The following is a 14533-nucleotide window of genomic DNA, read 5'->3' on the forward strand; positions in this document are numbered from 1 at the left end:
ACACAAATCTGCTTATTCTTTGTGCAATATGTATGTTCTGTTAGCAGGTCACACGTGCCTTCTCTGCCTTACGAAATAGTAAACTTGCAGTTAATATGTACTAAAAATTGCTTAGGTTTGCAATGCTTAACCAGTTTTTCAGCTACCGGCAAACCCAGTGCCCTGTCAGACTGTTTTGGCATCCAATGCCAATGTACCAGATACGTAATTTGTTGGTCTTTGTTGGATGGTCAAAATCTTTGGTCATTTCATGACCTACTAATTGACAGCATAACTACGACGTCTATGGTTGGCAACTTATGCAATAACAAGCAATAACAAATAACATGCAATAACAAGTGATATGGACATTTTACATGTACATTACAATTATATCCCTTTATATGATATATAATTAAAATAAAATATCAGCAATCCGATATTCTGTTACAGTTTTCTATTAAACATGTTTATGAGGTTAGATGACCTTATGTGTTGCATCACCAACTCCATAACAGGGCAGCTACATCATCACATCCCTAGTTCCCATTAGTCAGTCACGTTCGATATTACGTCAGAACTGACTGACGTAACGAGATCTCGTCTGAGACTCCAATCTAGAGGTCTTCTTCATGGGTCCAAAAATTCGTGCCCGAACCCGAAAGAGACCCGTAATGTGCTACACCGAACCGACCCGGACCCGTCTATTATTTCAAAAGCTATACCTGGACCCGTGCAGATCCGAGAAATGCCTAACCGGACCCAACCCGGACCCGTCTATTATTTGAAAGCTGGACCCGAAACCGCCGGGAAGACACAGACCAGACTGGACCCGATTGTCACATATTCCACCTTAAACTGCTATTACAAGTCAATAAACCTGTTGCGAAAAATACAACTTTTTGTCTTACCTAATTTAAGGAGCCGAGGTAGCGTAGCCTCCCTTCCTTGTAACGCTAACGTTACCTGACTGGCTGTGATCATGCATTACAATCCTCCGACAAGAAAGTTATCCATGTTATTCCTCTCGTTATTTCAAGTCCAAGCTTAATCCACTCATTATTTCAGCTTCAAAAATCCACTTGATGTCACGGTGACGGATGACAAATGCAACTTTGCACATGTAACTTACATTCTGACTCGAGTTAACTCGCATAATAACTTTGACTGTTTGCCCTTTTGAACTATAATAACGATTGCTCGTTCAGTGCCATGGCCGCTGACGTTATTTATTTGCTATCATCTCCGTGCTCTCTGCTCTGCATCGAGTCCTAATCTGACCACTAAAACTTTAAGATTAAACAAGACGGTTAATTTATATTGTAAAATCTAAAGCGCGGTTTGGCGGTCCCTCACTGAAGCTCTGGTAACTGGTTGCCATAGAAACATGACACGCGCTTGAGACTGCACATGCGTGCTAGCTGGATCAACCTAAAATATGCTTTTTAACGCAATTTATTTTGAGTGTTCTAATTTTACAAGTTGCAAGTTACAAAAAAACCCCCAAAAAAACACAAGCAGTGTCTATTCACGGCCTGGTTTTCTTCGAGTCTGATCTGATGACTCCGATCGCACGGGTATTACACACAATGTTAAACAGACCCGGGACCCGAAGTAATAGATTCGGACCCGACCCGGACCCGGCTGATCATTTAAAATATAGACCCTGGACCCGGCTGATCATTTAAAATATAGACCCGAACCCGCACGGGTCCCGGGTCGGGTCCCGGGTCGACGGGTCTCGGGTTCACTGTGAAGACCTCTACTCCAATCACCTTTGAGTGGTAACAAAACAAGCCAATGCACATTGGCAGATGAGATTTGCATCACAAGCCACTCCCCATACATACGGGTAGAAAAGGCAGCGTGCAACATTCACACAGCTAAGCTTTCGCTTTTGAGTACAGTTGCGTCTCTTTCAAGATGTCATTCCACCTGTGTGTTTCTGGATGTGGTTGTTTCCTGGCCCCGTCTGACAGCCACGATCACTGCCTCGCGTGTCTGGGCCCTAAGCATGCTGAGGTAGCGTCTTTGATGGGTTATTTACCCATTGCAGAAAGATGATACAGTAGTTGCGATGTTGAGATCGAGACTCCCAATAACTTGAAAAAGGGTCCACTGTGCTATTCCCTGATCTGGTTTCTCTATTCCCTCCACTTCGGTTAATACACAGGGTGATCTGAAGGTTATAGCGGGAGCTCTCCTGCTGGTCAGTCCCCGCCGCCCTCCCAAACCTCTTTCGCATCACAGGCTGTGGAGCTTCTGGGTGAGGCTGCTGGTCCTTCCCATGAGGGACCTAGTATCTCATTCGGGGCTCCCGTGGAGGACCGGATGTTGATCGCTGCATTGGAGGGCAGGCTTGAGTCCTCTGGGAATGAAGACTCGGCTGCACTGCCTCCTTCATGGAGAATAGCGCTGTTCGAGTTTGACCTAGAGTTGACTGCCATGCTTTCCCGGGCCGCCGCAAGCATCATGCTCGAGTGGAACCCTCTACCTTGTCCCCAACACTCACTGTTGGATGATTGGTTTCTTGGCACAGGGCATGCTGAACAGCAGCGTCCCGCCCCAGTTCCTTTCCTCCAGGAGGTGCATGATGAGGTCAAAAAGTCGAGGAAGGCACCTTTTTCTGCCCAAAGCCACTTCGCTGCCTTCACTGTTCTCACTGCACTCGACGGTGGGGCAGCCAAGGGGTACGTGGAGACCCATAACGTGGAGATCCCCCAGATGGAGTGTGCAGTTGCAGTGCATTCATGCCAGAAAAGTGATGCCACTTGCGGCCAAGGACAACAGTGCTGCTGGACAGGCTACTTCCGCCCTGCATGCTATGGCCCTCCTGCAAGTATACCAGGCCAAAGCACTCAAAGAGCTGCATGAGGGAAGTTCTGACCCAAGGTTGATTCAGGAACTGCGGACAGTGACGGACCTCACCCTCCAGGTGACTGCACGGTGAGACGATGTCCACACTAGTGTTCCAGGAAAGGCATCTCTGGCAAAGATGAAGGGAGTTGACAAAGTCTGCTTTCTTGACTCCCTTTGAGTCAAGACTCTCTTTGGCGACACTGTCGAGAAATTTGCTCAGCAGTTCTCCGCAATACAGAAGCAGATGGAGGCGATCAAACACATCCTGCCCCGGCGGGATGCTGTTGCCACCACCGGCCCGCCTGGGGCTGTCTCCCCGCCAAATAGTCTCCAAGGGCATCCCCCTGCGTTGTCTACATCTGCTCCGGTGCGGCCACAGCAGCAGCCTTCACCCAGGTCGCAACGTTGAGTGTCCCACAGGAAGGCGACGCAGCCTGTGAGATGAAAGGAGCAGCTCTTCAGGAGATGGTGGGCACACTGTCAAGCACACTGGGTATAAGGCGCCAGTGCGACTTTTAACACACCCTCAAAGGCAGCTGAGATATAGTGCCTCCAAATGGGCCAACAATGCAAATTCTCCTTTAACTGTATTGTCAAATTTGTCAACTTCATGGGTCCATAACTTCAAAATGCTACAGTAAAAAATTCTAAAATTGTGCTTTTCATAATACATATTTCAAAGCAGCTTTACAGAAAATGCATGTTTCTATGTTACAAAACCACAACAGCATTTTATGAGATGATATCAAAAAGAACAGTTGTAAGATAGTATAATTTATAGTATTTACAAATATTATATATGCATTTAAGCTAAATTAGTGTGCATTTTAAAGCAGTGATAACATGATCGTTTTGTATAGTCATCCATGTGTGATGTTCTGGAGTCCTTGCAGGGGTAGGTGTTCTATTCCATCTATTCAAAGGTGTCGGGTCATCTGAAGTCTTCATAAGAGATGCCAAGCTGGAGCTGGAATAATCTGTATTTACCTTGTGATATTGAAATTTGTAATAATTGTTTTAATTATTTTTTAAATTCAATTTCTTAATTACTGTATTCAAATGGTGGCATGTGCAAATTAAAGAATGCTGTTATATTTTTTACAGTCATTTTCACAGATATTTCGGTGTTATTTACCTTTCAAAATAGTTTAATATTCTTTTCTGAAAATAGACACAATAGTAACAGGATCCCTAAAAAGTGTGAATAAGAGAAAAACCACATGGTCCCTAAATTGAGCTGATGATATGCAATAATTAAAGAATACTGTAATGATGTACCTTTATATGTTTACAGTCCATTTTCGCTGATAGCCTACATCAGTGTTATTTGCATTTCAAAATAGTTTATTATTCTTTCATTCTGAAAATAGACACAAAAACAACACAATCCCTTAAAAAACGTGAAAAAGAGAAAAACTGCACGGTCCCTAAGTTAAGCGTGAGCGAACAAACGCGGAAGTTCACGTCTTTTAAGGTGGAACGGATAGCGTCAAAAGAAGCTGCGAATAAGAAGCTGGATTCAGCCTCCTTTGCTTATAGTGTACGCGGACCTATGAATATGTTAATTAGCCCCTCCTCCACTCATTCATGCCAGCTCACAGATTCTCTCGGCCAACTTACTGAGGTAAACGCTGCACAATAGTATCTCTTTGCAACGTCGGACAAAATGGTAATCAATATGATTAGCCTTTTGCTTGACTTTGTTATCAAACAGCTAATAGTGTGTTGCTAATGTTACACAAACCATGTTTCCAGTGGTAGTTTGTGACGTCAGAAACACCAGCGATTTCAAATCGCGTTTTTGAGACTGTCTTTAAATTCAGTTCAATTCACATTTATTTGTATAACAGTTTTCACAATACAAATCATTTCAAAACAGCTTTGAGTCCACGTTACAATTTAGAGTGATCTGTTATCAGAGGTAACTGTCTAAGTTATGTATTTCAGAAATGTACATATACAAAATCACAGTTAGCGAAAAATGTATTAGCCTAATTTAAACAATGTAGTAGGCCTACTTGTTTGTTAACAAATGATTATGACATTTAGAAAAAATTTAGCACTGCAGTTTTAAAGAGAAAATACTTAGCAATGGTGTTGACTTAAAAGTATATTAAAAACCCCACACAGACATTTAAACAACATTAGAAACGTGATTATAACCACAGGGGGACTTTAAAAGATGCGTAGGCATGCGACCTATTTACATTATTCCAACAACCAAATTGAGCCTTAATTATTCGGCTTCACAGATAACAGAAGTGCATCAAAGTTTGTATTGCCTATTTTATTGTCATGTGTTGAAAACAGGAATAGCAGTCAAATCCAATAGGCCATTGCCAAAACATGGCATTGGACCACTTTGTAGCAGCATTTCTTTAACTTCTTAATACAATTTTATACATTTATACATGTATACAAGTTATTGATAACACTATCGTTATTATACTTAATTTTCTTAAACGTGTACGTCATTTAAATATCTTTCAGTGGTGTATGAGATGGGGGATCCCCAAAATGAGGTGCCGGATCGGATTTGTTAATAAAAAACAACAATAATCATAAGATATACAATAATTATTTTGAATGATAATAAAGTATGTATGAATTATACAAAAAAAAAATATATATATATATATATATATATGTGTATATTAATAAATGTTTACTTTGATTTTGTACATTTATCCATTATCAATCTAGGAAAGTTTGACTGATCGCCCAAGAGCAATGGAAGAAGTGTCAGCAGACAGCATTACAGTAGAGATGCTCAGAGAGGCCTGTGGGACTGTGCGATTCAGCCCGCTGGATGTGATCAACACACCAATGATCCCATGGTGCCAAACCACACTGCCGCTCAAAACATCCGGCAAAATTCACATCAAACTGGAGAACATGCAAAGGACGGGTCGGTTTGTGTCTGTCTGTTTGATTTGGTTATGGTTGCATACAGTGTAGCATACAAAAGTTTTTAAACTTGTCTTTTCTCGTTCTGCAGGTTCTTTTAAAATAAGAGGTGTTGCAAACCAGTTTGCCAGGAGACTCAAAGGAGACAATTTTGTGACCATGTCTGCTGGGAATTATGGGAAGTCTTTTGCGTATGCATGTAAGCATTATGGATCCAAAGGCAAAGTGGTGATGCCAGAAACCGCCCCCATCTCCAGATCTCTGCTGATACAAGTATTCCACACTTTATTTATACACTTTGCACTTTTTTTCTTTATTGAATCTTTAACAAAACAAAATGTGTCAAACATTTGTAGAGTTTGGGAGTTGAGGTTGAAAGAGCGCCAACTACTCGTCTCATGGATGTTGTTAACCGATGTGTTCGAGAGGGTAGCATGACCTTTCTACATTCCTATGATGATCCGGACCTTATCGCTGGACATGCCAGGTTAAATACATGTCTGGGATTTAAAGAAATAGGTCATCCAAAGCTTGAAAACCCTGTCTTTATTTACTCACCCTCATGTCACTCCAAACCTGCATGACTTTCTTTAGTTTTACACAACAGGAGGTATTTTGAGGAATGTTCACTGCTTTTCCTCTATTGTGAAATTGAATGGTGACTGTGACCAGTGTTGGGGAAAGTTACTTCTAAAAAGCAATGAGTTACAAATCGCGTTACTCCCTAAAAAGTAACTAATTGTGTTACTTTTTTTATGGTAAGTAATGTGCAATGTTACTTTTGCATTACTTTTTCCCACCTGGGCTGGGCTTGCCTGATTCTTTTTTAATAACAACAGTTATGTTCTTGGTAAATGTAAAGTTCCTTTCACACACTAAAAGAGAAATGAATAAGCCTCATGCAAATTCACAGTTGTTCAGTAGAGGGCGCAGCTCAAATAAACTTTTCAGCTGTGCTGCCATTTTGGATTGCAGAAGAATAGGAGACAAAAGAAGAAAGTTTAACACTTTTAATTCAGCAATAAAAATAAACACAAATGTGATGTTTATCTAAAGTCATTTTTACTTATTTGTATGGTTGAATTGAATCACTGATGGTCAGCTGCAAAGACATTGGTTAATAAAGTGAGACTAAATAAAGTATATTTGTGTTATTTAACATATTTATTATTTCAGATTTGAGTAATATTCTGAGTTTTAAATACTGAATTAGAAGTAAGATAAGTTGATGCCTACTCACATTTAGTCTAGAACTACAATAAGCATTATGTTCAAACAACACCTCTTCACTTTTACTCACGATTTCTCTCAACATGGAGACAGTAAATGGGAAAACAAAGTAACTTGCGTTACTTATTTGAAAAAGTAACTCAGATATTTTGTAAATTAAAAAAAAAGTAATGTTACTTTACTCATTACTTGAAAAAAGTAATCTGATTACATAACTCATGTTACTTGTAATTCGTTACCCCCAACAGTAACTGTGACTGTCAAGCTCCAAAAAGAAAAGGTATCATAAATGTAAAAAATAAAAAGATAAAAGTTTTATCAGTATTAATGAAACTTGTATGGAAAAGAGCTGTGTGAACATGTCCACAATCTACTTTTTGGGTGCAAAAACTAGAAAATAATGTCATACAGCTCAGAGTTTGTCATCAGAGTTGGTAAATGATGATGGCATTTTCATTTTGTATGAAATATTGTATTATAATTGGTTCACTCATGCTAGTGTCTTTTTCCAATGATAGCTTAGGTTTTGAGATCCTGGAGGTTGTGCCCTGTCCAGATGTGGTGGTGGTTTGCTGTGGTGGAGGAGGGTTACTTGCTGGTGTGGCAGCTGCCGTCAAACTGTCTGGTTGTGAGAACACAAAAATCTATGGAGTGGAACCAGAAGGAGGTGAATATGCCAATTACCTTTTAAAATGATGTTTGAGAGTCATGCTCATGAAATGATGCCATTTCAAAAATGTTGCCTTGGCAAATAGCTGAAATAAAATATGTTTAAAAAAAATCAGTTAATATTTATTTTATTTTAAATAATGACATTTTTGTATGGTTTTAGTTGATAATGATAATATCCCAGCACTGAACCTTCAAGCAATCGTATTAAGGAAAAGTCATGTAAATCATAATTAAATTAAGATATTTTTATGATCTAATTCCCTTAAAACTAGGGTAATTAATGTTTTTCATAAACACTATTTGTTATACTGGTTAAAAGATCAGTAGATCGATCTTAGATCGACTACAAAATTATACTGGTGTTCAAGGACAAGCATTAAGCTGGTTCAAATCATACCTATCTGACCGCTACCATTTTGTCTCTTTAAATGGAGAAAAATCGATCATAACTCCAGTAAACTATGGAGTGCCGCAGGGATCTGTGTTGGGCCCTCTACTATTCTCAATATATATGCTGCCACTTGGAAATATTATAAGGAAACATGGAATTAGTTTCCATTGTTATGCTGATGACACTCAAATATATATTTCATCACGGCCGGATGAAAACGCTAAATTATCCAAATTGACAGAATGTGTTAAAGATATCAAAGATTGGATGACACGTAATTTTCTTTTATTAAATCCAGACAAGACAGAGATAATACTTATCGGTTCAAAAAAAACGCCCACAAAACCTCTCACAATACAATTTTAACATCGTAGGATGTCCTGTTACTTTATCCTCTACAGTAAAAGACCTGGGTGTTATACTCGATTGCAACCTGTCTTTTGAAAATCATATTTCATATGTTACAAGAACAGCCTTTTTCCACCTTAGAAACATTGCTAAGCTACGTAATATGCTATCAGTTTCCGATGCAGAAAAGTTAGTTCATGCATTCATGACCTCGAGACTAGATTACTGTAATGCTTTATTAGCTGGTTGTCCTGCATCCTCAATAAACAAGCTACAGTTAGTCCAAAATGCAGCCGCTAGAGTTCTTACTAGATCAAGAAAATATGATCATATAACACCGATTTTATCATCACTGCATTGGTTACCTATAAAGTTCCGTATCAATTACAAGGTATTGCTACTGACTTATAAAGCCCTAAACGGCTTAGCTCCAGTCTATTTAACGGATCTTCTATCGCCCTATAATCCATCGCGCTCTTTAAGATCACTAAATTCGAGGCTTTTGGTCATACCTAGGATATCCAGATCCACCAAAGGAGGGAGAGCATTTTCACATTTGGCTCCGAAACTCTGGAATAGCCTTCCTGATACTGTTCGTTGCTCAGACTCGCTCTCCCAGTTTAAAACTAGATTAAAGACGCATCTCTTCAGCCAGGCATTCATATAACATTTTAAATCTTACTGTTCAAACTACAATCTGGCCTCTAGTTCATAAATGCCAGAGGAGAACTGGCCCCCGACTGAGCCTGGGTTCTCCCAAGGTTTTTTTTTCTCCATTGGGTCACCTGATGGAGTTTTAGGACACCATTAGGTCACTTGATGGAGTTTTCGGTTCCTTGCCACTGTTGCCTTTGGCTTGCTCAGTTGGGGATATTTTGGGGATATTAATTTAATTTTATCAATCAATAAATTTACACTAGAAACAACCTTGTTGTGTTATTTTGGTTTAATGCTGTGAAGCTGCTTTGATGCAATCTGTATTGTGAAAAGCGCTATATAAATACACTTGACTTGACTTGACTTGACTTAAAACTCTCTTCACAAATAATAGAAGTGCTCTAAATATAATCTTTATATATATATATATATATATATATATATATATATATATATATATACAGTGAGGAAAATAAGTATTTGAACACCCTGCTATTTTGCAAGTTCTCCCACTTAGAAATCATGGAGGGGTCTGAAATTGTCATTGTAGGTGCATGTCCACTGTGAGAGACATAATCAAACAAAAAAAATCCAGAAATCACAATGTATGATTTTTTAACTATTTATTTGTATGATACAGCTGCAAATAAGTATTTGAACACCTGAGAAAATCAATGTTAATATTTGGTACAGTAGCCTTTGTTTGCAATTACAGAGGTCAAACGTTTCCTGTAGTTTTTCACCAGGTTTGCACACACTGCAGGAGGGATTTTGGCCCACTCCTCCACACAGATCTTCTCTAGATCAGTCAGGTTTCTGGGCTGTCGCTGAGAAACACGGAGTTTGAGCTCCCTTCAAAGATTCTCTATTGGGTTTAGGTCTGGAGACTGGCTAGGCCACGCCAGAACCTTGATATGCTTCTTACAGAGCCACTCCTTGGTTATCCTGGCTGTGTGCTTCGGGTCATTGTCATGTTGGAAGACCCAGCCTCGACCCATCTTCAATGCTCTAACTGAGGGAAGGAGGTTGTTCCCCAAAATCTCGCAATACATGGCCCCGGTCATCCTCTCCTTAATACAGTGCAGTCGCCCTGTCCCATGTGCAGAAAAACACCCCAAAAGCATGATGCTACCACCCCCATGCTTCACAGTAGGGATGGTGTTCTTGGGATGGTACTCATCATTCTTCTTCCTCCAAACACGTTTAGTGGAATTATGACCAAAAAGTTCTATTTTGGTCTCATCTGACCACATGACTTTCTCCCATGACTCCTCTGGATCATCCAAATGGTCATTGGCAAACTTAAGACGGGCCTTGACATGTGCTGGTTTAAGCAGGGGAACCTTCCGTGCCATGCATGATTTCAAACCATGACGTCTTAGTGTATTACCAACAGTAACCTTGGAAACGGTGGTCCCAGCTCTTTTCAGGTCATTGACCAGCTCCTCCCGTGTAGTTCTGGGCTGATTTCTCACCTTTCTTAGGATCATTGAGACCCCACGAGGTAAGATCTTGCATGGAGCCCCAGTCCGAGGGAGATTGACAGTCATGTTTAGCTTCTTCCATTTTCTAATGATTGCTCCAACAGTGGACCTTTTTTCACCAAGCTGCTTGGCAATTTCCCCGTAGCCCTTTCCAGCCTTGTGGAGGTGTACAATTTTGTCTCTAGTGTCTTTGGACAGCTCTTTGGTCTTGGCCATGTTAGTAGTTGGATTCTTACTGATTGTATGGGGTGGACAGGTGTCTTTATGCAGCTAACGACCTCAAACAGGTGCATCTAATTTAGGATAATAAATGGAGTGGAGGTGGACATTTTAAAGGCAGACTAACAGGTCTTTGAGGGTCAGAATTCTAGCTGATAGACAGGTGTTCAAATACTTATTTGCAGCTGTATCATACAAATAAATAGTTAAAAAATCATATATTGTGATTTCTGGATTTTTTTTTTTTTAGATTATGTCTCTCACAGTGGACATGCACCTACGATGACAATTTCAGACCCCTCCATGATTTCCAAGTGGGAGAACTTGCAAAGTAGCAGGGTGTTCAAATACTTATTTTCCTCACTGTATATTTATATCTTCTGTGGAAGTCTCAGGGCCAAAAAAAAGATTGTCCAATCATTGCATTCGGTCCAAACGTAATGATAGGGTGTCCTACCTTTGCACACCCTGCATTAGCACATTCAGTGAGGCTGTAGTACAGTTGTAGAGCTCCACAAACAAACTGCAGCCTCCTTTTGCAGTTCCTTCTGAACCAAAACAACGAGCTTATGCTACGTTCACGCAACCCGTGACCTTATCGGAGTTGTTCAGGTGCACATTGTTAAAACCTCTGATTTTCAACAGCGTGTACAATGTACAAGAGCTTCATTGAGAAGAAGCCTGTTGGTATGGATGCTAAAAGCATCGCTTCGGGGCTAGCGCCACCATTTGCAGGTATGAAATCTACTTTAAATGAAACTTTACAACAGTGTTCTTATAACTTTACATTATTTAAGATTCAGGATTTTTGTTTGAGCTAACTGAAACTTGTGTATTGGGATTGAACCACAGGTACCTTGCCGTATGAGCTTTGTCAGAAGTACGTGGAGGACATTGTGCTGGTGACCGACGAGGAGATCAAATCTGCCGTTTCCACGCTTTATAAGGCTGGTCTCGTTGTTGAACCTTCAGGAACTGCGGCGTTCGCTGCCGTCACCAATGACAAAATTCCAGATATCAGTGATAAGAGTGTGGTGGTCATTCTCAGCGGAGGAAACATTGGCAAAGACGAGCTTAGCAACTTCCCGGACTAAGCTCACTCAAAAATTAATTAAAAATAGTGGCCATGGACTACAGAAAATCATTATATAGAAAACAGCAGTTATACAAAATGTCTCCTTTTGTGTCCACAAACGTAATAAAATAATTCAGGACACGAGGGTGAGAAAATTTATATATTTGTTGAGTCGATGAATATTCCACTAGCCACAATCGCTTGTTTTTATGATTTAATGCATTAATTACCATTTAAGTGTAAAACACTAAAATTGTACAATAACCAATAAATATTATTAGATATGAAAACACTGTGAATAAATAAAAGTCAGTGGTCATCATAAAAATATGTTTTTTAGTTTTTTTTAAGTTCAATTTTAAGTTTTTTTTCCCCAGTGTGATTTGCTAACTTGCCTAATATGCAGTGTTATACTAATTGTGTTGTTTAATCTCTTTTTAACATTCGTAACATTATTAATATTGACAACTACAGTATCTTTTTGCATATTTCACATACTGGAGGTATGAAATTAGTATTTTAGACATCACAAAGTTTATCAGAAGACGCCTTGATGGAAAGTGAAAATTTGGCTTTCATTTAATGTAAACATGCATATGATATATATTATATACATATGATTATATAAAGGCCTTGATTGTTGTTAATGTGCAATTGACATATCAGGTATAAATAAAATGTCGGCTCTGTGATGAATTGCTTGTGTTCCTCTATTGTAAGTCCCTTTGGATAAAAGTGCTTGCTAAATGCATAAATGTAAATCATACACTTTAAATTAGCCTCTCAGAGCCTTTTTAGATAAATCTCATTAGTTTACGTTTTAACGGCTCACACACACACTCACATCTGCATTAAAGAATGTTAACAATGTATCACAAGATGCTGATTTTTTTTCTATCATCAAAAAGTACAAATTTTCCCATTTTCTGTGTAGAATATCTGAAAAGTAGAGATACAGCAAAATAGCCAATGAACTTCAAGATGATTTATTTGTAAAAATATTATAAAACCAAGCAATTTCAAATAAATAGGCTTTTGTTTACAGATCAACACCTATATATTCTCTATGCAACATCTTTAGTGGCCATCCTGCAAACAACAGCATCCAAAAGGCTGCCGCACTTTTCCTCCTGCGGTGCGACTTTGTAGAGCTGTAAAGAGAGAAATGCATGTACTTTCAATAAACAAGATTGTTCTACATCAGTACTGTCTAAAAGGAGACAAACCTTTTTAATTTTTGCAGCATCCATCAAATCGGACACTTGATCAACAGGAATCTGTTGTCCGTCCACCTTTGAGATGATGTCATCGACGTTCAGGTTCTCTTCTTTATTGTGTACTAACACAATATGAACCGCACTGTCACTGTCTGAGACCCCGAACCTTTTGAACGCTTCGGATATCTGCGAGGTCCAATAAACTTAGTTAAAATTGCACCCTGTAAACCAAATAAAGTTAATGTCAGCTGTGTTTCTGTACTGGAACGTCACTTACGTTGTTTGTGGGTGAAAGATTAAAAATTATTTCCGAATAAAGGCCCCGGGTTTTCATTTTCCCAATTTCATGTAGGTGAACTGCTTTATTTGCTGCCACCAGGATCTGGAATGCGTCCACAACCTTTACAGAGAACAAGAAATTAGTAAATATACAGCAAAACTATGATAACAGCAGAACAATAGGAAAAGGTTACATCATCACTTACCATATCATAATATCATAGTAGTACTATAGTATACCATGGTAAATATTCAAAAACGGCGATACCATCCAAAACATTATCTATCTATCTATCTATCTATCTATCTATCACAGTACTGCCATGATATGATAACATCCAAAACATGGTATTCCCATAGTACGTTTTGAGACCATAGTATTTCAGCGTCAACTATGTATAACATTGGGGTTTTTACGCAAAGTTTAGAGTCATAAAAATGTGTATATAAACACGTGTACTGTACATAATTACGTGCTCTTACCATTGCTGGATTGATCAAGGCGCCTTTTATTTCTCCATTCACTGCCATTTTTCTCAACTCCGTCGCATTTTTCACATCTTTGAAGAGCAGTTGAGTCACTGTGTATTCAGGAAACAGTTCTAAATCTTGTGTAAGCTGCATTATTAATATTTTAATGCCTCCGGTACATCAACTGTATTTAACGTTAGACAGCACGCGCTACCCAGTGTGTCCACGGACGGAATAATAATAATGTGACACCGTCATTTGTTGCTGGGAGTGTTCCGTCTTGAGATCAATGTCATTGCGTTGGTAATATTCCATATATTTTAAAAAGGCATTCGTTAAATAGTCTACGGTCAAGTCTTAGTTTATAAAAGTATAAGACAACTATAGAAATAAAAAAGCACTAATGCAGTGCTCGGTATTAAAGTAAAATGGGCGGGGGCTATCGGCCCAGAAGTCGTTTCTAATTGGTCAACCTAAATAATAATAACACTGTATTTTAACTTTTTATTGTGTATTTTTTAACTCGGCGTCATGTTTTTCGGTGTCACTACACTGATGGTATATGCAGTAAGTAAAATCAAATAATTCTAAAGTAGAAAGCAGATTTCACAATTGCAAGTCTTCTGTTACTTTTGTCAAAATTACTTAATCAGATGTTTAATAAGAAAAGCAATAAGGAACAATACTATAGTATAGGTGATTCGCATATTAAAATATGTCAACATTAGTACGGAAAAAAAGATGT

At 38.9% G+C, this 14533-nt stretch overlaps 2 protein-coding genes across 4 annotated transcripts in view; one reads left to right on the plus strand and one right to left on the minus strand.

The window, feature by feature from the left end:
* Positions 1-12767, plus strand: part of srr (serine racemase) — a 43684-nt gene extending 30917 nt beyond the window's left edge. Inside the window, exons 1-7 of one of the 3 annotated variants that reach the window (XM_084113017.1) lie at positions 4299-4462; positions 5542-5746; positions 5837-6018; positions 6102-6232; positions 7494-7642; positions 11392-11481; positions 11599-12645. In XM_084113017.1, coding sequence (XP_083969143.1) covers positions 4391-4462; positions 5542-5746; positions 5837-6018; positions 6102-6232; positions 7494-7642; positions 11392-11481; positions 11599-11840 — 1071 coding nt within the window. In that variant the 5' untranslated portion in view covers positions 4299-4390 and the 3' untranslated portion in view covers positions 11841-12645. Of the gene's footprint in view, positions 1-4298; positions 4463-5541; positions 5747-5836; positions 6019-6101; positions 6233-7493; positions 7643-11391; positions 11482-11598 lie in introns of those variants that run through there. The other 2 variants (XM_084113018.1, XM_084113019.1) reach the window with 2 other exon arrangements.
* A 24-nt stretch (positions 12768-12791) lies between these two features.
* tprkb (Tp53rk binding protein) lies at positions 12792-14222 on the minus strand. Its single transcript, XM_084113021.1, has 4 exons — positions 13801-14222; positions 13316-13438; positions 13048-13224; positions 12792-12972 (listed from the first exon to the last, which is right to left on the minus strand). Exons 1-4 carry the CDS (start codon positions 13939-13941, stop codon positions 12886-12888), a joined length of 528 nt encoding a protein of 175 aa, XP_083969147.1. The 5' UTR covers positions 13942-14222; the 3' UTR covers positions 12792-12885.
* Positions 14223-14533: the final 311 nt, after the last annotated feature.

The sequence above is a fragment of the Abramis brama genome (genome assembly GCF_963993115.1).
Source record: "Abramis brama genome assembly, chromosome: 4".
Classification (NCBI taxonomy): domain Eukaryota; kingdom Metazoa; phylum Chordata; class Actinopteri; order Cypriniformes; family Leuciscidae; genus Abramis; species Abramis brama.